Here is a 26,747-nt window from a genome sequence, read left to right as displayed (position 1 = left end):
CACATTGATTTTCAACTATAGCCTACATTGCAGAAAAAAACACATCTTGATTTAAAAATGAGAATTTGTTTGTCTGGTTGTATTAGGCTACATAATTCCCGACCATACAGGTATGTGGTGTAACATTAGATTACTTTAGGTAGGAAGGGTAGGAGAAAATAAAAGGCAAATCTTGATCTTTTCCAACCATTATACGTTTAATAGCACCGCAATAGCCCTCTCCACTTCCCTCGTCGGGGGGAGAGAGAGAGACACGGGGCATACTGCCTCACCTCGTAATAGCCAGTAACCTATAGGCCTAGCTGCAAAAGTTAACTGTTGAAAATTCGATGTCTGGTTTTGTCAGGAGTAGCCTACAGCTGAAGTCCCTCTCCCCATCAAGCAGACAGTGACGGAAGCATGTGTCTTTATGTGCGCCAAGGGGAAAATGACAGACTAAATTGGTGGGATTCGATGTATATATACTGTATTAATAGAAATGAATAGAAAATAGCTGATTAATAAAATGTGTGCTGGTGGAACGAAATTCAACTTCAAATAGAGCAGCATCACTCATCGCGGCTCTCAGTACGCTGTGTAATTATGCATGCAGTATAGCCCCGCAGCAGAGATGCAGGAGAAGAGAGCCTGAAAAGGGATAAGCATACGTCCATACAGACGTTTGGGCAGCAGCCCTTTTTCAGCGTGTGAAATGGCAATAATACACAAGTGATTCACAGGTGGGCATGGGCACATTATTTGATTTCTATGCATGACAGCCTCACATCTCTCTCCCTCTCTCTCTCTCTCTCTCTCTCTCTCTCTCTCTCTCTCTCTCTCTCTCTCCCTCTCCCCATCTAGGCTATATTTTCTCTCTCGCCCTCTTTCTTTCTCTCACTCTAGTCCCTCTCAGTGAGGAGGAAGCTGCTGACGTGATGCTGTGGTTTTATGGGCATTACCACACCTCCACAATGCTTTTGGGCATAAACACGCCTATACGGATGTTCGCCGAGATGACGTGAAGCACAGCGGCCCGACACGCCCACAATTAGGGTTTTGCGTGGCGCTATTCCAGCGCAAAACGGGCGCAAATGCAAAATTCCCGCCGTTGCGACGATAGGGCCTTTATTGTGAGAATGGATGTGATTGGTGAATTAATGATCCAATAGAGCTGGGGCATAGCGCATGACTTCTGTCAAATAAACTAACGCAATGCTTCATTTCATTCAAGAACACTCTCGTCATAGATTTAACCATTTATTGCATAAATGGAAATACAGTCATGTTTGGCGTTGAAGGCTACGCTCTTTACAGAAGATGCTCCTCCCTGAACCGGCCCAGGAGCATGCTACGCCGAGCAGAGAGGGCCGCAAAAATACCCCAAAACAACGGAACTCAACGCAAAGTCAGAACCACACCCATGCCATGCATCTCGGATCACCTTGAAATGGATACATCAATGTATCTTAAAGAGGCAAAGGCGAAGATAATTAAATGTACTATGTGTGGCAGTATGCAGCTGTTATGACCCTGGGTCATATGTACTGTATTTGTCATCTGTTAACATCAATCCTTTCCTCCTCAGTGTGTGTGTGTGTGTGTGTGTGTGTGTGTGTGTTACAGTGTGCTTGAGTTTGATTGAGGAATGATGTGCAGGTGGTGTTCACCCTGATTGGCCTGGTCAGGTGATGGGGCTGCTGATGGCTGATTGGCTGGTGGAGATAATTTAAGCCAGCTGATGCCATCCTTCCGCCCCTTGCTCTCTCACATCCAACAATGGAGGCCACCATGCTGAACCTGTGTTTTGTTGCTGCAGCCTTCTCTCTAATGTAATTTAGTGCTTATAGATATGGATGCTTTTGTGTTAAGGTAACTTTTAACTTCTGTAATTGCAAATGGTAAACTGCACTGTAAACTATTTATTTAAGCAAAGTAGCAGTATGAAGGAGGGAGAAGCCATTTTAGCTTTGTGACATTTTCTCCTGTTTTGTTGTAGGAGTTAGGTTAGAACTCTCTCTTGTTTAACCCATCCTTTTCCTTTGGTAGATAAGTTTAGGATTGGGGTTTAGTTTATTTTTGTTTGTTGTGTTGGCATTTTCTCTGAACTAAATAAACTGCTACTTGTGAACTTTTGATCATGGTTCTGGCTGGCCATTCTTGGAAGTGGGAAGAGTGGGCCAGTGGGGGCACCTTTGTGTTGTGATCCGGTTCCCCGAGGCCGGGTCGTAACATAAATTGGGGGCTCGTCCGCTTTTCTTGTTCGTCATCGCGTAATCCGGTGAGTATTTTGTTTTTATGCCTCCGCCGGCGAAGCCAGGCCGAAGGCATTATGGATCCGGGTTGTCCGTCCGTCCGTACGTACGTACGGCCGGCCGTCCGTACGGATGTCCGTCCGTCCGTCCGTCCGTCCGGATGTTTGTTAACGCCATATCTGAGGAACGCCTTGACGGAATTTCATCAGATTCGCCTTAAACATTCACTTAGGCTCAAGGATGATCTGATTAGATTTTGGTGGTCAAAGGTCAAAGGTCAAGGTCACTGTGACCTCTCGAATGCCATTTTCAAGCTTGTTAACGCGATATCTGAGGAACGCCTGGACGGAATTTCATCAGATTCGCCTTAAACATTCACTTAGGCTCAAGGATGATCTGATTAGATTTTGGTGGTCAAAGGTCAAGGTCACTGTGACCTCTCGAACGCCATTTTCAAGCTTGTTAACGCCATATCTGAGGAACGCCTGGATGGAATTTCATCAGATTCACCTTAAACATTCACTTAGGCTCAAGGATGATCTGATTAGATTTTGGTGGTCAAAGGTCAAGGTCACTGTGACCTCTCAAACGCCATTTTCAAGCTTGTTAACGCGATATCTGAGGAACGCCTGGACGGAATTTCATCAGATTCGCCTTAAACATTCACTTAGGCTCAAGGATGAACTGATTCCATTTTGGTTATCAAAGGTCAAAGGTCAAGGTCACAGTGACCTAACAAATGCCATTTTCTAGCTCGGTAACGCCATATCTCAGTAACACATTGACTAAATTTCTTCACATTTGGCTCAAATATCCAATTCTGCACAGAAACGCCTTGATGCAATTTCTTCCAATTTTGCTCCAACATCCACTTGGACTCAAGAATGAACTAATGGCGGAGGCATAAGTCCGCGTTGCGGTCGTTCTAGTTACTATTTGTTTGGCAGTCTTTTGTGTTGGTGGTAATGGAGTGAGTTACAGGTGCTGTGGCATGAGGAGCTGAGGAAGCTCGTGGTGGCAAAGCTGGGGGAGAGAGGTTTGTTGGACGTGGAGCCGGTCATAGAGGGGACGACCGAGGAGGGGTGTGATGCGGCGGGTCCATCAGCAGTGCTCGACTCCGCCACAGATCTGCCAGAGTGGTGGGTATGTTGGGGTAGGAGTGGGTAGTTCTCCATATCAAGGAACTGGAACTTGAGGTTATGCGCCTTCAGATAGAGGCGTTCAAGTTGAAACACCAGTCTGGTAACGCACCTCAGTCCTCTAGGGCTCCACTCCCGCCCTCTTCCCGTGTAAGCTTTGATAACAGGCACATCTCACAGCTCCACTGGTATAAAGCCAGCATCCTTTGTGGGGACTGCCAACCATAGTTTGCGTGGGAGAAACGTGCGCTGTCCCTGTTCATTCCTGCAAGCTTGTGTAGATTGCTTAACATTTTGTACTTCGTTTAAATTTTGTAATTCTTCAGTAGCTTGCTTCGGTAGCTTGCTAAATTTGTGGTTCATGAAATTTCAGTGTTTGTCAAATTCGGTGGTCCTTTGGCTTGCTTGTGTAGCTTGCTTAACTCTTTAGTTTGCGTAAACACATTTGGAAAGAGGGGTAACAGTGTGGATCGATTTTTTAATTATATAAAAAAAAAAAAAAAAAAAAATGGACTAGGTTTGGGTGGAATTCGTTCCTCCTCGCCCCACTCCATTGCACAGCCGACTAACGTGAGGTGGAGCTTCATATAGTCCCTAGTTTTCTGCCTGGGCACGGGCCTTTGTGCCAACAAAACTGTTTTAAACATGGGAAATTCACACCAGCATGCGCCGGAGACAGCAGTGTTGGAGAGGAGACACATTGAAATAAAGAGTTCATTGAGGAGAACACGTTGTCTTTCGTATTTTCTGCCATAGGCATTCATTTTGTAAAAAAATATATATATATATATTGAAAGATTTCTAAGTATTATTATGATCGATAATCGATAATTGATCGTTAATTTTCGCCAATTATCGATTTTGGAAAATTTTCAAAATTAACATCCCTAGGGGGTGTTATGACCCTGGGTCATATGTACTGTATTTGTCATCTGTTAACATCAATCCTTTCCTCCTCAGTGTTTGTTACAGTGTGCTTGAGTGTGATTGAGGAATGATGTGCAGGTGGTGTTCACCCTGATTGGCCTGGTCAGGTGATGGGGCTGCTGATGGCTGATTGGCTGGTGGAGATAATTTAAGCCAGCTGATGCCATCCTTCCGCCCCTTGCTCTCTCACATCCAACAATGGAGGCAACGATGCTGAACCTGTGTTTTGTTGCTGCAGTCTTCTCTCTAATGTAATTTAGTGCTCATAGATATGGATGCTTTTGTGTTAAGGTAACTTTTAACTTCTGTAATTGCAAATGGTAAACTGCACTGTAAACTATTTATTTAAGCAAAGTAACAGTATGAAGGAGGGAGAAGCCATTTTTGCTTTGTGACATTTTCTCCTGTTTTGTTGTAGGAGTTAGGTTAGAACTCTGTCTTGTTTAACCCATCCTTTTCCTTTGGTAAGGTTGGGGTTTAGTTTATTTTTGCTTGTGTTGGCATTTTCTCTGAACTAAATAAACTGCTACTTGTGAACTTTTGATCATGGTTCTGGCTGGCCATTCTTGGAAGTGGGAAGAGTGGGGGCACCTTTGTGTTGTGATCCGGTTCCCCGAGGCCGGGTCGTAACATAAATTCGGGGCTATACATGTTATGACCCAGTCTAGGGGTCTAGAGGCCTAGTGAGAGTTAGCAGCCAAAGCTACGGCTGGAAGAAAGCAGCTAATACAGATGGTTGAGTCCAGCACTAAAATACACATAACACCAGAGTTAACAAAAAACTAAACCAATACTAAACATTTAACAAAACAGAGTTCTGGAGGAGTGAGAGGATGAGAGGAGCAGCACTGCACAGATCAGTTACTGCCTGCCTCTGATCTGCCATCTTCAGACTGGAGTATATAAAGTCTCTGTGTCAATCAGCTGCCAATCTGCAACAGCCCCATCACAGCAGTTCCCAATCACCAATCTTCTCCCCAAGCCGACCAATCAGAAAGGACTCTGTAGAAAGACAGTCAAAGAGCAACCAGGACAACAGCAACACAATAAAAGAGAGGTTAGTGCAGAGAGAGGAGCAGCTATGGTGCTGTAATTCTTTACAAACCTCCTATAGAAGTTGGCAAAGCCATTGAAGCGCTGGAGGCTGGAGATCCTGGGCAAAGAGATTAAGAGAGGTTAGGATCAGGACTGGGCAGAAAGCAAACAAATGCTAAAGAAGCTGGAGAGACGCGACTGACGTGTAGACAATCTATAATCCGGCGTGGACTGGGTGTTGTGTTGGGCTGGAGCTTATGTAGGCAGGCTGATTGTGATGGCAGGCAGCTGTGAAGCTGAGGCTCCGACTCCAACACACCAGGCTCCAATCTGCTGCAATCATGCCACACACACTCATACAACACACATAGAGAGAAGAGGGGAAAAGACTAGGGGGTAGATATCTCAGAAATATCTACCCCAGCTCAGAAATCGCTTTACTTTTCTTGTTAAAAAGGCTAAATCTGAATGTTATGTTGATAAGACTACTCGTAACTTAAATGATCCTAAAAAGTTTTGGAAAGTAGTTAAATCTTTATTTGGGGTTGAAACTACAAACGAATTGCCTGCTCGTATAGTAAAAGATGCACATACTCTGACAAATCAGCTATTCTTAATTGTTTTAATGAACATTGTGTCTCTTCAGGATCTCTATTTGAGTCCCTACATCCACATCAATCGAATGTGCAAGGGGTTTGCCCTCCAACACCACCTATTAATGTTATGACTCCAGGATTTGCTGGAGCTGACAATCTCAAGCCTTTCTTTTTGAGGTCAGCTGCAGATTTTATAGCAGAACCTCTGTGTCATATTTTTAATCTCACTGTTTCTGAAAATGTGATTCCAAGCATATGGAAGTCTGCCTATGTTCTTCCTCTGCTCTCTGTAGTTAACAACTACAGGCCGATCTCTAAACTGTGTGTTCTCTCCAAAGTTCTCGAAAAGTTGGTCGGTGAACAACTTAAAGGATTTTTAGATGCAAATGGTCTCCTCTCACAGCATCAGTCAGGTTTTCGTAAACAGCACAGTACAAATCCTGCTGCTATTAAAGTGGTAAACGATATGATAGAGGCACTAGATGGCCGAAAATATTGTGCAGCTCTTTATATTGACTTGTCAAAGGCATTTGACACTGTTGATCATGTTATCCTGGCAGACAGACTCCACAAGATTGGCTTATCTGACCATGCTGTAAACTGGTTCTCTAATTACCTATCAGGTAGAACACAGTGTGTCCAGGCCGCTGGGTCTTCTTCCTCCTTCCTCCCTGTTTTAAAGGGCGTGCCTCAAGGTTCCATATTAGGGCCATTGTTGTTCACAATTTATGTGAATAATCTTTGTGATAACTTGTCTGATGCTGTGTCCCACTTTTATGCTGATGATATGGTTATTTATTGTTCATCCTCTTCAGTTATTCAGTCCTTTGAATTCTTGCAGTCTGCCTTTGATGCTGTTCAGTCCCGTCTGACTCAGCTTAAGCTGGTATTAAATGCAGATAAATCAAAGACCATGCTATTTTCAAATGGCAAGCAGCTTCCATCTCACCTTCCTAGGCTGTCAACTGTTCAAGGGGTTGAAATTGAAATGGTCACATCTTACAAATACTTAGGTATTTTAATTGATGAGAACTTGTCTTTTAAATCTCATGTTGTTAAACTTGTTAGGTTTCTTTTTTAGAAATAAATCGTGTTTCTCATCTCAAGTCAGGAAACACTTGATCACGACAACTTTTCTACCCTTGTTGGATTATGGAGATCTGGTTTTCATGAATGCTCCTGACCAGTACTTAAAGAAACTGGACACGGTGTATCGGGGACTGCCCCCTAGTCCGACACCTCACGAGACCGACACCTCATGGTTTTGGGTTAGGGTCTGGGGGAGGTTAGGTTTAGGCGTGGGGGTGGGAGAGGTTAGGTTTTGGGTTAGGGTCTGGGGGAGGTTAGGTTTAGGGTTAGTGAAAAACGGGGAATATAGAACCCGGGGAACATAGAACCCGGGGAACATAGACATGATCCCCTGTCCAATGCCTCTTTTTTCGGACTCATGAGGTGTCGGACTCGTGAGGTATCGGACTAGTGCCATGGCACCGGTGTATCACTGTGCTTTGCGTTTTATGACTAACTGCAGCTATCGTGTACATTATTGTACTTTGTATACTGTTGCAAATTGTCCATCTCTATCTGTCCGTAGACTCTCTCACTGGCTGACTTTTATCTATAAATCTATTCTTGGGCTTCTTCCTACATATCTGTGTTTACATATGTGTAGAAACCTCAGCCATTACGGCCTGCACTCTCAGGACATCATTCAGATGCAGGTCCCTAGAGTCAGAACTGAACTGGGTAAAAAGACTTTTACATTTTCTGCCCCCTCTACCTGGAATGATGTGCAGAAGGACTTGAAATGATCTAATCTTATAGGGGAACTCAGGTCAATTTTAAGAGACAGAGAAATGAGTTCTCTTGGCTCTTGTGATTGCCCTGCGGTCACGGTGTAACCTAACTATTGTTTCCTCAGTGTGTGACTGACTGTATTTTATCTGTTTATTTTGTGTTTGTGTGTCTTTATTCTGCCGTTTTGGCCAGGTCGCTCTTGGAAAAGAGGTTTTAATCTCAATGAGTTTTTACCTGGTTAAATAAAGGATATTGATTGATTGATTGATTGATTGATTGTAGATGAGGCTGAGGGTATGACACTTTCATTGTATTCAACCAGCGCACAAAGCCGCACATAGCCAAAACAAGACAAAACTAGGAATACCGCCCCATGGTTGTATGCCTCCGCCATCAAGTCAGCAATCCATGTCTGTCCAGACTCATACAAGCACAAATGCCTTCAAACCCACAGCATAGTGGTGTGGCTATTCAGCCTTGTGGGACTTTAGGCAATGTTTGGGAGCGCCTGAACAACACGGCTAATCATTTTCAACATGGAAAATTGTCCTACCCCAAAACCACCCACCTCCACCACTCCCCCTATCCACCCTTCAAATCCCGACTCTCTATGTCCTTCCTATCCCTAGCTACGGCCCATTTGCCCTAGCCCCGCGCCCTTACTGATCTCAGCCCCCTCCCGCCACCCACATCTCCCTAGACCAGCGTTTCTCAAAGGTTCCGTCGCAACCCAAAGGTGGGTCGCGGGGCCATTTTGATTGAGTGTGGACACCCGTTAAAAACTAAAAACTAAAATGTTTTTTTTATTTTGAAGGACATACAAGACATACCAAGAAGTAGCGGGCATCAATGAGTCAAGACTCTTGACTGTCGGAGCCAGGTCAACTTGTTGTGTCATTGTGGATGTGCTCAGTTGAGCATTGTAAACATGGCGAATCACAAGCGGAATACATTAAATATTGTTGCTGTTGGGACGATCGTATCTCCAAAACGGCAACTTCTCAGGAAATGAACACCACGGGCCCTATCTTCGCAAAAGCGGTAATTTAGCGTTTGCGCTTGTTTAACGCTGCATGCAATGCAAATTGGGGGCATGCACAAGCACATGCCTGTTATAATTGTACTGGACGTAGGCGTGCCACATGCCAAACTAGGCGTTTCAGCGCAAAAATGTGGGGATAGCAAAATAGGGGATATCGCCTCTACCAAGATAGGGCCCCACGTCATCAAAGTTGGCACTTTCATTATAGTCCGTTTCTCGCTGGATGTGTGATTATATTATTAATAGCTTACCTGAATAAGCTCAAATAATGTTACAGGATGATCAGTCTGACTTTGAGCAACTTTCTCCCAGCACCTCTCTCACCATGTCAACAGCTGCAGGTAAGATGAGGTCTTCTGCGATGGTCTGGGGCATGTTTGATTTTGCATTGCAGTGACTTGCATGGAGGGCCTCCTCTTGTTTGGAACATGAAGACGTTTGCACTTTCGTGAGTGTTTAATTTGTGAATGGCGTTTCATTTTTGAGGGCTTCATGCTTTCATGTGCCATTTGTCCGTCCTTCCACTCGATTGTGGGGCATGATGTCATCAGTGCTTATGACATCATCAGTCGGGGGGGCGTTTGCATGCTCATTTGATGGATTGTGTTTGTTTACTAAAAGCTATATGTGTACATACATACATACATACATACATACATACATACATACATATATATATATATATATATATAAACTCGTAACGGGACAAGCCCCGTCTTTTATTGTCACACGAACACCACAACACATGCATGCGGCCACAACACACTCATGCTGACGGTGGCCGGTGAAAAGTGTCCTCTGCATTTAACCCATCCAGGCATGTCCTTTCCTCCGGGGGGCAGGCCAGGAGCAGTGGTCGCTTTCTCGTACAGCGCCCGGGGACCAACTTCGGATGTTGTCGTCACTGGTCGGATGACGATGAAGATCTGATCTTCTGCATGTTTTTGGTGGGGGGGTTATATACGGAGGAACCCCCTGGGGAGCACGGGGAGAACATGCAAACTCACACAACCAGAAAGGCCCTTATGACGAGATACCCCACCTGGGCAGTAGGCACTGAAGATATGGGGGGGAACACAACCACAGCGCCCACAGTGTCCCAGGCGAGAATCTAACTCAGGACCTTCTGACTGGGGCATTCCCCTGAATGCCCCATGGGTCTCGAGTTTGTGGTTGCAAAGCTGTCATATGCTATAAGTATCTTCAATCTGAAATACAGTAATGTCGGCCGTGTGACGAAGAGTAGAAAATTACGGACTGTCCATGAAAAATCTGGGAGGTCTGGTCCAGTCCCCATCACAGCCCCTCTCTTTTTGAAGCCGATGCGGAAATTGCATTCTCTCAAATGGCCAGTGGGGGGCGCAGCCTGTGTAGCACTCCCGGGAACATCCATTCAACTCTATGGAAAACGAGGCAACTTATCTCTCGGTCTATGTCTTAAATAAACACTTTACAAATTAGTTTATGGTCTGAAAAAACTATTGCAAGTATTTTTCATGCTCTCAAGGCCTCAGTTTTTTTAATTATAGCCCCATTTCGAGGAAAATAGGCGATATACTTCGGATAATCGGGAACAGTAATACTTCCACCTGTTAGAGGCAGCAATGTGCCGCAAGGCATCTAGTCTGCGGAAAGTACACGAATAAGAAAACCTAGCAAACAATGCTAGCAGATAGCAAGTCATACTTTAGCAAATTATCAGAAAATAGCGTTACTTTATGATATTTTAATAATGTTAGTAGACACACGTAACTGTATAGATGGCATACATGTAACGTGACGCTCATAACATGGCGGACCATTTAACGTTATCTAACGGTATGTAAAGTAGCCTAACGTTAAATGGTCTGCCCATGTTATACAGTAAGCGTCATAAGGTTATATGTTAATGTGACATAACATCACAAGTTTTTGCAGACTTGAATGCTGTTGGTCGTTTGTTCAATTTGCTTTTCTGTATGGTATTGGACATTTAAAAATGATACACTTGTCTTGAGGCATCCGCCAAGCTCAGCAATTTGTCATCCTTATTTTAAAACATACTTTATCAGATCGATAGAACTCAACATAGCCTAAGGTCTTGCACGAATATGTCTTCTGGTAAATTAGGCATATATAGATAATCTACCAAGCAACACTTGATACAAATATAGGTAACCATTTCACAGCAGTCCAGCCTACCATGGTGGAAAATTAACCATTCTTTAAGTTTGAATTATATCAAAATATATGTTGCATGGTGTAGCCTTTGTGTATGTCGTATTGTTACAGATAACCATATTTCAATAAAAATCATTTGTTGATTTGAAGCAGTCGGTTGGTTCTCCATCTTCATTCTTCTTCCTGGTCATTTGGTCCAAGGTGGTTCACTCGACATCAAATATCTTTATATCACATCTTATTAACAACCTGCCTGCTCTGACCAGACAACTATAATGGGCTCGTTCTATGATATTTGCGGTACATTCGGGTAAATGATTTACTTTAGTACATAGCCTACACAACAAGGTTCTTTGTTGGCAATGTTTATTGACAAAAGCACACTGGCAGATACATACCAAATGGTTCAAAGTAAATCTATCAAAAGTCTCAAATCTGTCAGCATTTGGCTTATGTTATTGCAAGATCTTAGGTTGAACAACTGATGATCAGCAATATTCTCACAGTAATATGCACATGGGAATCAAAACGTAGCATTCATTTTCACAAATAATTTGACCAGGGGACAATGTGCTTCTGTTGTGTTGTGCCGTTACTGCTCCACCATGGTACTCCGGCGGCCATCCCTTGAAGAAACAAATGACACCGTGTTATATTAATTACTATAACATAACGCCACCAAATTTCAGTTAAAGTAGGCTATAGCAACGGTGCTCACCCCCTTGCTCACACGTTAGCACACGATGCTAATCCAGCTAGCGTTAGCTTACAAACATGAGCATCACTCAAACAGTCCAATATAGCAGAGCACCAAGTGCGCGATCAAATCCACCTCAGTTATAAAGTTTAGAGTTTGCCCAGAGATAAGTATAATAGCAGTTTACCTTGTGGAGGGTTAGCAGCAGCTAGCAGGCTGGAGGCTCACACCAGGCACAATGCACCAGTTTTAACAGCCCTCTCTCCCCGTACTTCCGTGTAGAATGAATCCATTCAACCAATCAAAGATTAGCAGGAAGCGGGGATTCAAGCCTGATTTTGTTCAATCAAAACCCAATGGGTGACGTCACGCTCACTATATCCAGTTCCATTATACAATCTATGGTCTGGTCACTACTGTATAGTAACAGTTGAAATATATTTTGCAATATGAATGTTATGAAATACAGTTGTGGAATATTTCAGTTAAAATTGTAACCCTAACCCTAAACCCTCAAATATTTTTATTCTGGGCAAAATCTCCACAGTAAGTAAACTGTTGAGTAAACTGTTCTACACTCAAGAATCCTACACTATATAATTTGCATGCAGTGAGAGTGCCCTCTAGGGGTTGAAACCCACTTTCGCAGTTGGGTCTGCCAAGAGGCTGATCTTCGGTTCATGTTACGTCATCAAGACCGCCCCTCACAGCACCAAAGCAACCGCTGTTAGGAGAGGCACTTGTTGGCCCTTTTCACAGCAACCAACCGTGTTGATGTCGCATTGACTTCCTGATTTATCACCAACGGTTGCTGTGAAAAGAGTCTCTAGATATAACGTTTTACAGTTGACTTGAGCCTAACATCAGTGATTGAGTCGGGTGATTATAAATATTGCGCGGTTAGCATAGATTATTTTAGTGTAAATGTGTGGATTTAGCAGCCCAAGATGAGACGTTGCCCTCTATCGTTGCATCGGCCTATGAACTGCGCCCAGTGCCAGGCGCAGCGCAGATTAGTGGCGCACTCCATATTTTATTATTATATATTTTGGTATTGGTGCTACACGCGACCTTAAGCATTATAACCACGCCTTTTAAGCGTAAAATTATACACAACCTGCTCATTGGAGAAGTGCAGTAAACAAATCACAAGCTTCCCTTTTAAGCTCCAATTCCACAGAGCGATCCAGTCCGGCTTCAGAAAAGCCGAGGGCTCTGAGCTCCCCCCTCCCTATTTCATCCCTGGCTGTCTACATATATATTATTCCATATTATTATGCTTCTCAAAAACCAATCTCACTGCAGTTGAAATACTGCAAGCATGTAAATATGCTACACTATAGCAAGATCAAAGTGAAAAGAATGTTTTAAACGCATCGGCTAGAAAAATATAGCCTATCCCTATGTCATGATGAGATTAGATTGGTGAAAGTTTGTCCAGAATGATATTGTTTTCTCTCCCCTGCTGCACAGGTAGGATGCTGCACATAAATATAGCCTACATATAGATAGATAGATAGATAGATAGATAGATAGATAGATAGATAGATAGATAGATAGATAGATAATTTTTTATTTCTGTGTCATGCACCATATTCAAGGTGCCCAGCCCGTCTGGGCTTACAAGACACAAATCATTCAAGTTCAACAATACAAACAAATCAACAAACAAGCTACAAAACGCTCAAACATAAACAAGACAGAGTTATATATTCAGATGAACAGCTTCTCCATTCTGAGTTTCCAAGCCCTCCCAATAAACCTGGCCAAACTGAAGACTTCATCTCTGAACAACCATTCCAACTTCGCATCATCTCCCGACCAAAATAGTTCCGGTTTCTTATTTTGCATTAACTGAAATAGAGATAATCTTGGTTCCTCATATAGCGTACAATGAAACAAAAAATGAAATTCATCTTCCACAACACCTAATTCACATACAGTACAAAGTCTCTCCTCCTCAGCAATAGAATTGAACCTGCCAACCTCAATAGCCAAAGGGAGGGTACCCGTTCTCAACTGGGCACATAAAGATCTTCTGGATCTATCCAGGGGTAAAGTAACATAGGGTTCTGGAGTGAACATATTTTTAATTTGAACATATGTTCTAAGTTTTGGTTTGAGCCAGATGTCATTGGCCCATTTTTCTTTATAATCAAGAAATAGCCTATGTTTAATATAGCGAACACTACAACGTAAACTGTTTCTGAAAATAAATTGCTGGTCAGCTTCCCTGAACACATCATTGATATCATTACACCATGGATAGTTATGTGCTTTATCCCAGTTAAACACTTGTTTTGCAACTCTGCTCTCTGGCATATTAGATAGACGGTTCCACAATCTCAACATTTCACCTTTTTGTTTGATCAAACAAGGCTCCCAACCCATATCCCCTTGAAAAGCCAACACAGGTGTAAATTTATGTACCCCCAGAAAACATCGGATTGCACGATTTTGGATGGCATTCACCTTAGAAAATTCCTTTCTTCCCCAAACTCCAGCTGCATAAAACAAAACTGGTGACACACATGCATCATAAAGCTTTGAAAATGTAGCATAACCAAGATTTTTACAAGTTTTCACTTTACTTATTACTGAACCCAGGGCTCTACCAGCAGTGTCGGCCAACACACTGACGCCCTCTTCAAACGTAGAAAATTCATCAAAAGTAAAACCCAGATATTTATATGAACTGGTATATGCCAATGACATAGCTCCAACATGAAAATCAAAAATGCTTCTCCTTGTACCTGATTTCCGGAAATGTACAATTTGAGTTTTTTCTCTATTAACACATTCACTGCCAGCCTTTTTTTTTTACTGTAGGTAGGTTCTGCCAGAGGGTTTTTTTGAGGATTCTGGCTCATTTTACAAGAGCCGAGGATTCTTTTCTGCTTGGACTTTGTGAACACAAAGTTCACAAAAGTACTAATAGAATGTGTGCTTTCTCTGTCTAAAAGAGTTAGTTTGTAGAGTTAGTAGTTATGTAGATATTAGCCGTTGAGTACAGCATGGTTTCAGTGTCTGAGACTGAAAGCTGAGATAATCGCAGTTTTGTGAAATTCAATCAAACAGGCAGAACAGTCACTTTAACCATTTATTTTTGGCATCAGTGAGAGATCAGACATCTAAACAATATAGTTCTGAACGCCCTCTCCTTCAAACTCCTCCCTCCGTGGGCGTGTCTGGTGGCTTTCAGCAGCATTTGTCACAAGCGAGTGTTCTGCTGCTGCTGCTGCTGCTGCGAGTTTGAGCAGCCTCCCTCCCTGGCAGCGAGTGTGGATAGGGCTCACTCGTTATATCTCGTCAATGGCAGTGAACGTGTTAACTAATAATCTCCATTTCCTACTCCAAAGATTAACAACATTTAACATAATCTGCAGCTCTTTCTCATTCCCTGCTAGGAGAATTATATCATCTGCGTACAACAAAACATTCAAATTCATATCACCGATTTGCAGACCAAGATTTTTCATTTTAATTTGTTGGGCTAAATCATTAATAAACAAAGTAAAGAGGGTAGGGGAAAGAACGTCACCCTGTTTGACCCCAAGTGGGGTAGAAAACTACCCTGTTTTCATATCGTTCACCTGCACTATGCCTACATTATGTAAAGTCATTGTATAAATGTGTTTTTATTGTAAAAGTAAATGTGAAGTAAGCCAAGTCTTATTGGAGCGACATCACAGTAGGAAGTCACAGTAGAACCGTGTTATGGCTGTCACTCATCTAAATCTAAATCATCATCTAAATCTGGTCTGCAAGGAATATATATACCACCGTGAGGGATATATATACCACCAGGATTACATATGTTTCACATAGGGTTGTGTTTTGATTTCGAGATTTGACTTTGACTATTGAAATGTTCTACAATTGCATGTTGTGTTAACATTAAACATTATTTCTATCTACCTTTCTATCTATTTAGGCTCATTTGGTTGCTATTTATTGTTGAAATGTATTAGCCTCAATGCATGCTGGGAGATTTCACATGTGTGGCTTTGGTAGGGAAGCCAGGCAGTGAACATTTGTTTGTGCAGAATGATCTCGTTTTCTCTTGCCTTTTCTTCTCCCCCACTGCACAGGTAGGATGATGCAACAGCCTCTGAATGACAGGGGCTCAAAACGGTCATGTTATAAAAAACTGTCATGTTGTTATACTACCTACGGTATAACAACTTTATTTTCATCGGTCTTTGTGCTTGTCTGAGCGCGAGAGAGAGGGAGTGAGAGAGAGAGAGGGGGAGAGAGTGTGAGATCGGCAGAGGAGACCTCTGCGTAAATACGCAGAGGAATATCCGCGGCGCACTGAATAAGGCCTGGTTTTCAAAAGCGCAAAGAGCTAAATTAACGCCAGGGGGGAATACATCGTATTTTGAGGGCGGCTTTAGCTCAGGAGGTAGAGCGGGTCAGCCAATGACGCAAGGGTTGGCGGTTCGATCCCCGCTCCCTCCCAGCTGTTAATCGTTGTGTCCCTGGGCAAGACACTTAACCCTCCTTGCCTGGTATGATTGGTATGAATGTAAGACATGAATGGTATGATTGGTATGAATGTAGACATGAATGATGATGGTGGTTTGGAGGGCCCGTTGAGCGCCAATGTGTGGCTGCCACGCTTCTGAACCACCGGCACGAATGGTGTGAACGAATAATGATTCTGTGTAAGCGCTTTGAGCCTTGGAAAGGCGCTATATAAATCCAATCATTATTATTATTATTATTATTATCGTTAGGCCGATATTTAAGGCCGAAACGCCCATTCTGGCCTATTCTGGCACTGCGCTACGCCTCTTCGGCGTAAAGCGCATTTCGAGGCCTAAAACCATGATATCATCGCGAGGTAGGCGCAAGGCGCGTTTTTTGCGTTTAACGCCAGTTTCTGCGCCTAAGGCCAGTGGGAAAATGGAGCCCGTTGACTCTGGGGGTTTAGTTTAGTTTAAAATATAATTTTCAAGGCTTTATCACTCCTTCACCCCACATTATTTTTAAGTACTGCAAATCAGATGTTCAGATAGAATGGAAAAATACCACAATGTTATGTGACTGAATAGGCTACTAATCATAAGATCCAGCCAAAACCCATTAAGAACTTTCCAGTTTTGCACCTCCCTCCTCTGTCCTGTCCTCCCTGTGGAATCCTAACATCACTGTTTATGACTATGTGTGATGCTTTTATATCTATAAATACAGATGCAAGCTCTGCTCTGCTCCTTTTAGGGTGCACCTGCTGCTGCCCTGCAGTTGATCTCTTAAAGTCTTACACACGCTCTGTTGGTTTTTTCATAGTGCGATACATTTTTGCCCGTCAATAAGATTTTTTGAACCTATATCAGTCAATGTTTCTTTTTTCCCCAGACAAGGGTCGATTTGTCAGAAATTCACTTCCGACGTCAACACATCTGTTGCTGTGATTGACAGGTGGGTGAAAATTTGCATTGCATTTTCGTGCAGTATATTTGCATCACTCTTGGTGTGTAAACAGTCTTTAGTATGATGTCCACCCAAAGGTGGCCAGAGCAGGGTTGGGCCCTTCTGCAGCTGCTGCTGGTGGCATCTCTCTCTGGGGCTGAGGAGACGGTGTGTCGGCTGATAGGTGAGCCGGAGATCCCCCAGCTGTCTAAGAATGGAGACATTATTTTGGGTGGACTCTTCCCTTTGCACAGCAGCTGGAAAGACAGACATGACACCTACATGTACAGACCACCACCACTGCAGTGCACAAGGTAAATCACACTGTAGCAAGCTGCTTGACATAAGTAAGATAGAAGATTAGAAGAGCTGGGTATATAAAATGTTTTAAAAAAGGTTATCACACTGAGTTGTGAAATAAGAAATCTTTACCGATATAGTTTCACTTTTAATTTTGTTTCATTTTAAGGACATACTGGGTATACAGTAACACCAACAATGTATAACTGCTTGTGTCAAGCCTGGTTTTTTCAGGTTTCCAGGTTGCTCAGGCTATGCTCTTTGCCATTGAGGAGATTAACAACAGCACAGACTTGCTGCCTGGCATCTTTCTGGGCTACAAGATCTATGATTCATGTTACTCCCCTCCAAGGGGAGTAAGGATGGCACTGGCCTTGGCTAATGGTAATGAGGATATATCCACAGCCTCCAAGGCACCCTGCACCAGACCGGCCCAAGTGCTGGCCATTATAGGACCGGACTCCTCTTCTCCTTCCATGGCTGTATCCACTGTCATTGGACCTTTTCACATCCCATTGGTGGGTAGTTCCCCCCCCCCCCCCCCCCTCACCTAATGTATAACATGTACTGTAATGGACATTGGCCACAGTTTGATCAATTAATTTCGTTTTATTTCCTCAATAATACAATAATTATTATTCTGCAATTTGTCCGACTGCTCACAGTAAAGGCAGTTTTAAGATAATTAATGCTAATGTGCGTGAGTTTTTTGTACATTGTTATAGAATTTGCATCCTCATCTTGTGAATCTCATTCCTTTCTACTCCCTAGATCAGCCACTGGGCCACCTGTGCTTGTCTCAGTGACAAAGTCCGGTACCCATCATTCCTCAGAACAGTACCCAGTGACTTCTACCAGGGCAGAGCTCTGGCCCAGTTGGTAAAGCACTTTGACTGGACTTGGGTCGGGGCAATTAGGAGCAATACTGATTATGGCAACAAAGGCATGGCCATATTCACAGAGACGGCCCAAAAGCTGGGCATCTGTCTAGAGTACTCTGTATCCGTCTTTAGAACAGATCCACCAGAAAAAATACAGGCAATAATTGACATGATCAAAGTTTCCACTTCCCAGGTGATTGTCACTTTCCTCAACTCCCAAGATTTGGAAATACTAATACATGAGATGGCCAACCACAACCTAACTGGGTACCAGTGGGTCGGCACTGAGGGATGGATCATTTCTCCCTCCCCTGCAACTATGAATGGACACCACATCCTGGATGGTGCTATAGGGCTGACCATGCCCAAGGCCCATGTCACAGGCATGAGAGAGTTCATCTTGGATTTGAAGTCACTCAATTCATCTACTGATAATCAATTGTTCACAGAATTCTGGGAGACAATGTTTGATTGTAGGTTCAAGCAGATGATCGGATCAAAGGGGAATCAGAGATACTGTACTGGGTCTGAAGATCTGTCTGGGCAGCAGCACATTTTCACTGATATGTCAAACATGCCCTACTTTGCCAATGTCTATAAAGGAGTGTATGCTGTGGCTCACGCTCTACATAGTATTCTTGGCTGTAAAGAAATGTGTGACAATAAGGTACAGCCAGATCCATTCACAGTGAGTTGGTATTGTTTATTACATTGTTGCATGTCCATCATTCTGCAGAGCAAGAATGAGGTGGTTTATATTGAATGGAATAAGTAAAGTAATATCTACCCACTTAGATTTTGCAGCACATAAAAAAGGTTAAGTTCAAGACAAAGGAGGGGGAGGACGTTTTCTTTGATGAGAACGGAGACCCAGCAGCAAAGTATGAAATCATAAACTGGCAGCCGGACGAAAATGGCAGTGTGGAGTTTGTCACCGTTGGTCTTTACGACGCATCTTTACCTGCAGAAAAACAGCTAAATCTGCACACTAAGTCCTTAATTTGGGCACAGAAGCAGGTTAATACCATATGATCATTCATGGATTGTTAACTTGTGGGATTATTGTATCGTAATGTCGATTTGATCAGAATTGCAAATGGTGACTTGTAAAGACAACAGCATATCAAAGTGTATCTCATAGTGCTTGTTTGTTCATGCAGGTGCCTGTGTCAGTCTGCAGTGAGAGCTGTCGCCCAGGAACCCGTAAAGTCCTCCAGAAAGGAAAGCCGGTCTGCTGCTATGACTGTATACCATGTGCAGAGGGAGAAGTCAGTAACACCACAGGTACTCTAGCATTATTTAATGGATCAGAGGATAACGCCTGTAAATGCAATATCAGCAAATACATATTCAAATATAATAGCAGTATTTATATGTTTATATGCAGTACAATTCAAGGTAAAAATGTAGTTAATCATCAGTGCATTTGAATTTCAAATTTGGGAGTACTGTGAAGTCTTGTTCTGATTTATAGAACATGGCTGAGTAGCAACAATGTGTAAATTAGTTGTAGATAACAAACAACTAATTATTAATTTTTCAGGGTTTCAGGGTCACATGAGGATGGAACCTATCCAAGCATACATTTGGTGTAAAATTCTGAATCAATTAACCACGTCAATAGGTAGCGTACATTCTCCATCCTTTTATTTTCTCCCTTAGTCAAATATACACTATTCCTTGCATGACCAAGATGATCACACTTGGCCTACCACCACAACTTTATGTTCTCCCAAAAATGAAAATTCAGTCATTATCTACCCCAATCGCTCGGAGCAGTGATCTAGAGCCACATGCGGCTCCTTTATGGGTAGTTGTGACTCTTTTAAGTCCTAAGTTAAAATAAATAAATAAATAAATAAATAAATAAATAAATAAATAAATAAATAAATAAATAAATGGACAGTTTCTTTTATTGAGGCTCTTGCAAATACTTTTTTTGGTTAATGTGGCTCCTGAAATGCTCAACTGCGCCTGCTCAAAATGACTGTCTAGTTTTTTGTATTATATATATATATATATATATATATATATATATATATATATATATATATATATACAGTATATATATATATATATATATATATATATATATATATATATATTATTGCAAGGCGGAGTACAGTGCACATTGCTGCATAGTCAAGCAAACATATTTTAAAATTTTACAGAAACAATAATATTACAACTTAGAATGTATCTCCCCCCCCCCCTTTTTTTCATAACACACAAGGCTGAACAGACAATAAAATAAACAAAAAACAAAAACAAAGCGAAACAAACAAAAAACTGAAAATCACACACACGCACACACTCAGAATTTACAGCGTGGTGAGGGTGCTTGCAAAAAAGAAATATATATGTATATATACACATATGCATTGGGTCCTGCACAAGGGGGTCTATGGGAGACCAACCAAGCGAATCACCCATCACCTCTGACTTCATCGAGGTAGGCCAGAAACGGTTCCCAAACAACTAGAAATCTCCTGAGTGAGTTGGTCCTCAGGTACCTGAGTCTCTCCATCCGTATAACAGAGATCATGTCCGCCAGCCACAGCTGAAAAGAGTGTGGAGAAGGGGACTTCAACTCCTGCAAGATAAGTTTCTTGGCAACGATTGTTCCCTGTGTCAGAGATTGCTGCACAGCTGTAGAGAAGTCCAAAGAGGACTCAGAGCAGCCAAAAATGGCAAGTTCTGCCTCTGGCTGAAGGGCTATCCTAGTAGGCCGTAGAGTACCAGTCAAAAACCCCGGCCCAGAAACCAGTCAGTAAAGGGCAGGACCAGAAAGCATGAGATAGGGTGCTCTCCGATATATGACACCTGACACACAGTGGTGAGACAGACGGGTACATCTTATGGTTAGAATAGTGAAGACGGTGACTGACCTTACATTGGATCAGCTGGTGTCTACTGTTAACTGAGCAAAGCTTTATCACAGACATACTCCTGTCCCATATAATGTCAGATAAATCAATGCCAAGTTCCACCTGCCACGCTTCTCTAATCCTCTCAGTAGAGGCTGTGGTGCAGTTGTGCAAATCTAGAAATGAGATGCTTGGAGTGAGCAGGGCTTAGTAGTACATCAAAAAAAGCATTTTCATCTGGAAGCACTTCAAAAGTATGAATTTTGGATCGAACATAATTTCTGAGTTGCAGGAATCTGAGCCAGTTCGTGCCAGGCAACTTAAAATACCTCTTCAGTAGATCAAAGGATGCAAAGTGACCATCTATCTAGTCTTTGATGGAGACTAGCCCGGTCTCACTCCAAGCATGGTAGTTTCTGTCTGACCATGGACACAGAAAATAGTGATTGAAACAAATTGGTGTATGGACAGAAACATCTGGTAGGCTCAAAGCATTCATTTGGTTTTAAAATTCTGACAGAGTTTTTCACAACAAAACTTAAATTTCCTAGGGTCCCAGGGTTCTCTAGCTTAGCGAATAGCATGGCTGGCAGTGAAGAGCTGCCAATAGACCTGGCCTCCATGTTTTAGCCACAGGGGAGCCCCGGGGGTTATATTGCCAGGAATCCCCTGGCACCAAAACATTAGAGCCCTAACATTAGCAGCCCAGTAGTAGTGCCTAAACACTGGTAAGTCCAGCCCTCCTACAGACTTGGATTTTTGCAAATGAATTTTCGAGATTATATGGTTCTTATAGTTCCAGATGTAGTCCAATTTTGGAGAAAAAAAAGCCGATGTTAGAAAGATGGGGATGTTTTGACATATGACTGTCTAGGTTTTAGAGAACAAATAAATCACTTAACAGCGGCTCAAAAAGGAACTAGATGTTCCTCTTAGTGTTACTATGTTAATTCTGTGTGGGAGGAGAATTAACATAACACTAAGAGGAACATCTAGTTTAATCTTTGATTATTAAACTATATGTTCCTCTGATAGGGCTTTCACACCGGCAGGGCTCTGTGCCGGTTCCGGTTCCAGAACCCTAATCTGAAATGGCCGGCGCGTTCAGACCGAAAAAATAATTGGTTCGGAACCTGAAAAGTTGGTTCTCAGGGGAACCAAAAAATAGTTGGTTTTCCTTGGGAACCGTGACATCATCAGTGGGCGTGTCTCATTCTAGGCTGTGAAAACGAGCAGGAAGGAGAAGAAGGCAGTGACAACACAGAGAAAAATCATTTGCAGTGGTCTCCTGAGGAAACCAAATGTTTAGTGGCGATTTGGGCATCTACCGAATCTCAAGAAAAGCTAGAAAGCAGTACAAGAAAGAGCAAGTCATATGCCGAACTTGCAGAAGAGAGGGCCAAGGCTGGGTTCACTCGAATGCCAGACCAAATAATTAATAAACTTAAACACGGGCTGGTTCGCCAGAAAGCACCAAGGTTCTGAGACTCCAGAACGGAGCCAGAGCCAGAACCAGAACCGTGTCTGTCTGAAAGCGCTATTAGTGTTACGATGTTAATTCTGTTGGATCTCATGGATTACTACTTTAATCTATACAAAAAAAAACACGCTTTTATTTTGAAGGCAAAATCACTCGACTGAAAGTGAAGTTGTAAGAAATTGTTGCTCATTTCACAGAGGCATTCTGTTTCCCCCTCACACACGGAAGAACAACGAAAAACAACGAATGACAACGTTTTCATATGATGACTGACAGCTAGTTTGAGTGATGCCTGACAGCTAGTCTGCAGGAGGATCGACAACGTTTTTGTGTGAGACGTGAGGAGTGATGCCTGACAGCTAGTTTGAGTGATAAGTGAGGCAGGAGGAATGACAACGTTTTCGTGTGAGGAGTGATGCCTGACGAGTGAGAACTGATGAGTGACGAGTGACGCCGTATTGTGCGATGACTGACGCGTGAGGAGTGAAACAGTAATGCAGGAAGAAGAGAGGACTGAAGGTGTTTCAGAGCACTCGACATGGTTTACTATAGGAGACATGACAACTGACAACGACTGAGGAATGATAGCCTATACTCTGACGGACGAGGATGCCCTAAAATGGTTGCCGTACACGTGGCTAAGAGAGTAATAAAAAAAGCAAACAAAATTGACCCCGGCCTGGCCTGCTGCCACCGCTGTGGGGAAATAAGGGAGCTAGTCAGGAAATCTAATATCTGTTTTGATTTTAACTTGTAGATTCCATCACCTGTGAGCGATGCCATCTTGAATTCTGGTCAAACGAGAAAAGAGATGACTGTGAAAAGAAGGAGACAGAGTTTCTATCATATGAAGAGATTATGGGGGCACTGCTCACGGCGGCGTCCCTGTTAGGAACTTGCATGACTGCTATGGTGGCTTTCATCTTCTTCAGATACAGGAACAGCCCCATAGTCAAGGCCAACAACTCTGAGCTGAGCTTCCTGCTGCTCTTCTCCCTGTCCCTGTGTTTCCTGTGTTCTCTGACCTTCATCGGCCGGCCCTCTGAGTGGTCCTGCATGCTGCGACACACAGCATTTGGGATCATCTTTGTCCTCTGCATGTCTTGTGTTCTGGGGAAAACTATAGTGGTGTTACTGGCCTTCAGGGCTACACTTCCAGGGAGTAATATCATGAAATGGTTCGGCCCTGCTCAGCAGAGACTCAGTGTTCTGGCTTTCACTCTCATACAGGCCCTGATATGCATACTTTGGCTAACTATCTCTCCTCCTTTTCCTTTCAAGAATTTTAAACACTTTAAAGACAAAATCATCTTAGAATGTGCATTAGGCTCAGATGTAGGCTTCTGGGCTGTGTTGGGCTATATAGGAGTCCTGGCTATGTTATGTTTCTTTCTGGCTTTTTTGGCTCGGAAACTTCCTGATAATTTCAATGAAGCCAAATTCATCACCTTCAGCATGCTGATATTCTGTGCGGTCTGGATCACCTTTATCCCTGCGTATGTCAGCTCTCCAGGGAAGTTCAGTGTTGCTGTGGAGATATTTGCAATTCTGGCCTCCAGTTTTGCACTGCTAATCTGTATTTTTATTCCAAAATGTTACATAATCTTATTGAAGCCAGAAAAAAATACAAAAAAGAACATGATGGGTAAAATGCCATCAAAATCATCATGACGAGTGAATATAATAAGCATAGTAGAATGACAATAACTTGTTTCAATAAAAACACATTTAATTCATGAATGCAATAGGGTATTATAATTAGCTGTGGTGACTGTCATTGATATTGGTAATTTTAACAGTACTAGGCATCTCGCACGCTCAATTCCTAGGCTCGCCCGCCTTGCAGTTCGCATACGCAGCTCAGCCGCTGAGCGGCCTTGCCCGCAGCTCGGCTGCTGCATGGCCTTGCCTGCTCTTTTGGCACGCGCACACGTGTGTGTGTGTGTGTATATGTGTATGTGTGTGTGTGTGTATGTATGTGTGTGTATGTGTATCACTGATGATGTCACAATACCTATTACATCAACAGTGATGTCAGACACTGAAAGAAGTCGGATTCTGGCTTCAGACACCCGTCTTCAGCCATGGACAGCTGTATATTGGCAGCTCCAGTACAGGTGATCCAGCATCCCTGAAGTATGCCATCAAGGAGTAGCCAGGGCGAGGCCGCGCAGCGGCCGAGCTGCGTATGCAAGCTGATGCTGGGCCAGCTCGCCTAGCTGCAGGGCGGGCGAGCCCACGAATCGAGCGCGCGAGTTGCCTAGTTGTTTTGAAAAATGCTACACAAATAAAGTTATTATTATAAAGTTATTATTAATCCAAATCATTTATACAGTACACTACCCTATGTGTTGTTGTTAAGGTTCATTTCTCAGACTGGCAAACAAATTAGCTGCGTTCCGATCTGCTAGTAGTTCCCCTTTGTAGTGGACTGCACAGGGTATTCAGCCATGTTAAGTAATATGGCTGAATACCCTGTCCAGTCCACTTCGCTGGGAACTACTAGATAGCAGATCGAAACGCAGCCCGCTCTTGCAAATCCAATGCCTTTCTTCTTCTTCTTTTTCATTTTGTTGAAGAACAAATTATCTATCTTACCCTTGAATCAGAATGTCAACCACTACTAGTTTGTTCATTCACAAATTCATTCTCAGATGAAATACAGTAATTTATTGTCTCAAATTTCTTTGGGACAATAAATTACTGTATTTCGTGTATTGTATTATTTTTATATGATAAAAACAACTTTGGTGTCAGGTAGTCTCCTGAGGCTTTGAGAGTTCAAAGCCCCTTGTTTTTGAAGGCTTATAAGAGCCTTGCCTTGAGCTGTAGAGCTGTTTAGCCTGGTCTGCACAGCAGAGCACATTGCTGATGCTCCTCCTCTTGGTCCTACTCATGGGGAGAGGAGACAGCGTGTGCACAAGGGTTGGCGACATTCCCCAAAATTGCAAATTTGATTTGATTTGAAACCTTTATTTATTTCTCGAAAGAACATTGAGGTTTGACCCTCATTTGCAATGTTGTCGAGATTACAGGCAAGCTCAAACAATTCAACACAATAAAGCACAAGAGAAATATAGTTAATAAGTAAAACAAACAATCACAGAAAGAGCAAATAACAAAAACAGAAGAAGAGATTAAAAGCAATTACAAACTGAGGAAGGGAGACTAGCTAACAAGGTTTTAAATTGTGTTGGGATTGGTAATAATAAATATCAGGAAACACAAATGTAAATTCTAATGAACGTTAAAATGTATTAGTTCATCACAACCACAGAACCAGCTATAATTACATTTCATTCAAGAACACTCGTCATAGATTTAACCATTTATTGCATAAATAGAAATACAGTTATGTTTGGCGTTGAAGGCTCCACTCTTTACAGAAGATGCTCCGCCCTGAACCGGCCCAGCAGCCAGGGCCGATTTTACCAACGGGCTTACTGGTGCTGGAGCCCCGGGGCCCGGGACATCAAGGGGCCAAAAAAAAAAAAAAAAAAAAAAAAAAAAGGGGGGGGGGGGGGGGGGGGTTTGAATTTTTTTTTTTTTTTTTACTGACGCCATTCAATTTTGTTTGCAGAGTAATAACATCCACTGTGAGAGGGCTCCCGAATTTATCGTGCTTAGGGCCCCCAGATGTACAGGGATGCCCCTGTGTGTGTGTGTGTGTGTGTGTGTGTGTGTGTGTGTGTGTGTGTGTGTGTGTGTGTGTGTGTGTGTGTGTGTGTGTGTGTGTGTGTGTGTGTGTGTGTTGTGATTGGTAAATTGTGATTGGTAAATCACAAGTTCAGACACGTTGATTGACAGGTCTGACATTTAGGTTACCAATCACACGACGGGAGGCGCCCAGGCGCGCCAAGGCTGAAGCCTATTGTCCAATGACTGAGTTCATTAACCTGCTCTCAAACTGCTGCCCGCTTGCTGGAGGTGCCTGGTCCTGGAGTGAGAGAAAAAGAAAGCCTGATACCGGCGCCAGTATGTTTCCAGAAAAGAAAACTGCGACTGCAAGCGGCAGTCAAAAAAGGAAAAAAAGGGCAGAGAAAGCTAAACCTACAGTTTGTGTTTGTAAGTTAAAATGCTGACAGGAGAGCAGGTGGTGACATGAAAGTTAGTGAGAAAAGGAGAAGATACTGAATAATGACATCACAACAGTATAATCCTAATGTTGATTTAAAATGAG

At 42.8% G+C, this 26,747-nt stretch overlaps 1 protein-coding gene across 1 annotated transcript; it reads left to right on the top strand.

Moving 5' to 3' along the window:
• Positions 1-17,120: 17,120 nt before the first annotated feature.
• On the top strand, positions 17,121-24,238 carry LOC310779415 (extracellular calcium-sensing receptor-like; the record flags this gene model as incomplete). The annotated part of the gene is made up of 6 exons (XM_083639950.1): positions 17,121-17,353; positions 17,560-17,857; positions 18,111-18,908; positions 19,016-19,237; positions 19,381-19,504; positions 23,325-24,238. 6 exons carry the CDS (start codon positions 17,121-17,123, stop codon positions 24,236-24,238), a joined length of 2,589 nt encoding a protein of 862 aa, XP_083496076.1.
• Between the last annotated feature and the right edge of the window lie 2,509 nt (positions 24,239-26,747).

The sequence above is a fragment of the Poromitra crassiceps genome (genome assembly GCF_964638095.1).
Source record: "Poromitra crassiceps genome assembly, chromosome: 7".
Taxonomy (NCBI): Eukaryota; Metazoa; Chordata; class Actinopteri; order Beryciformes; family Melamphaidae; genus Poromitra; species Poromitra crassiceps.
This window is presented reverse-complemented; position numbering and strand designations above follow the sequence as displayed.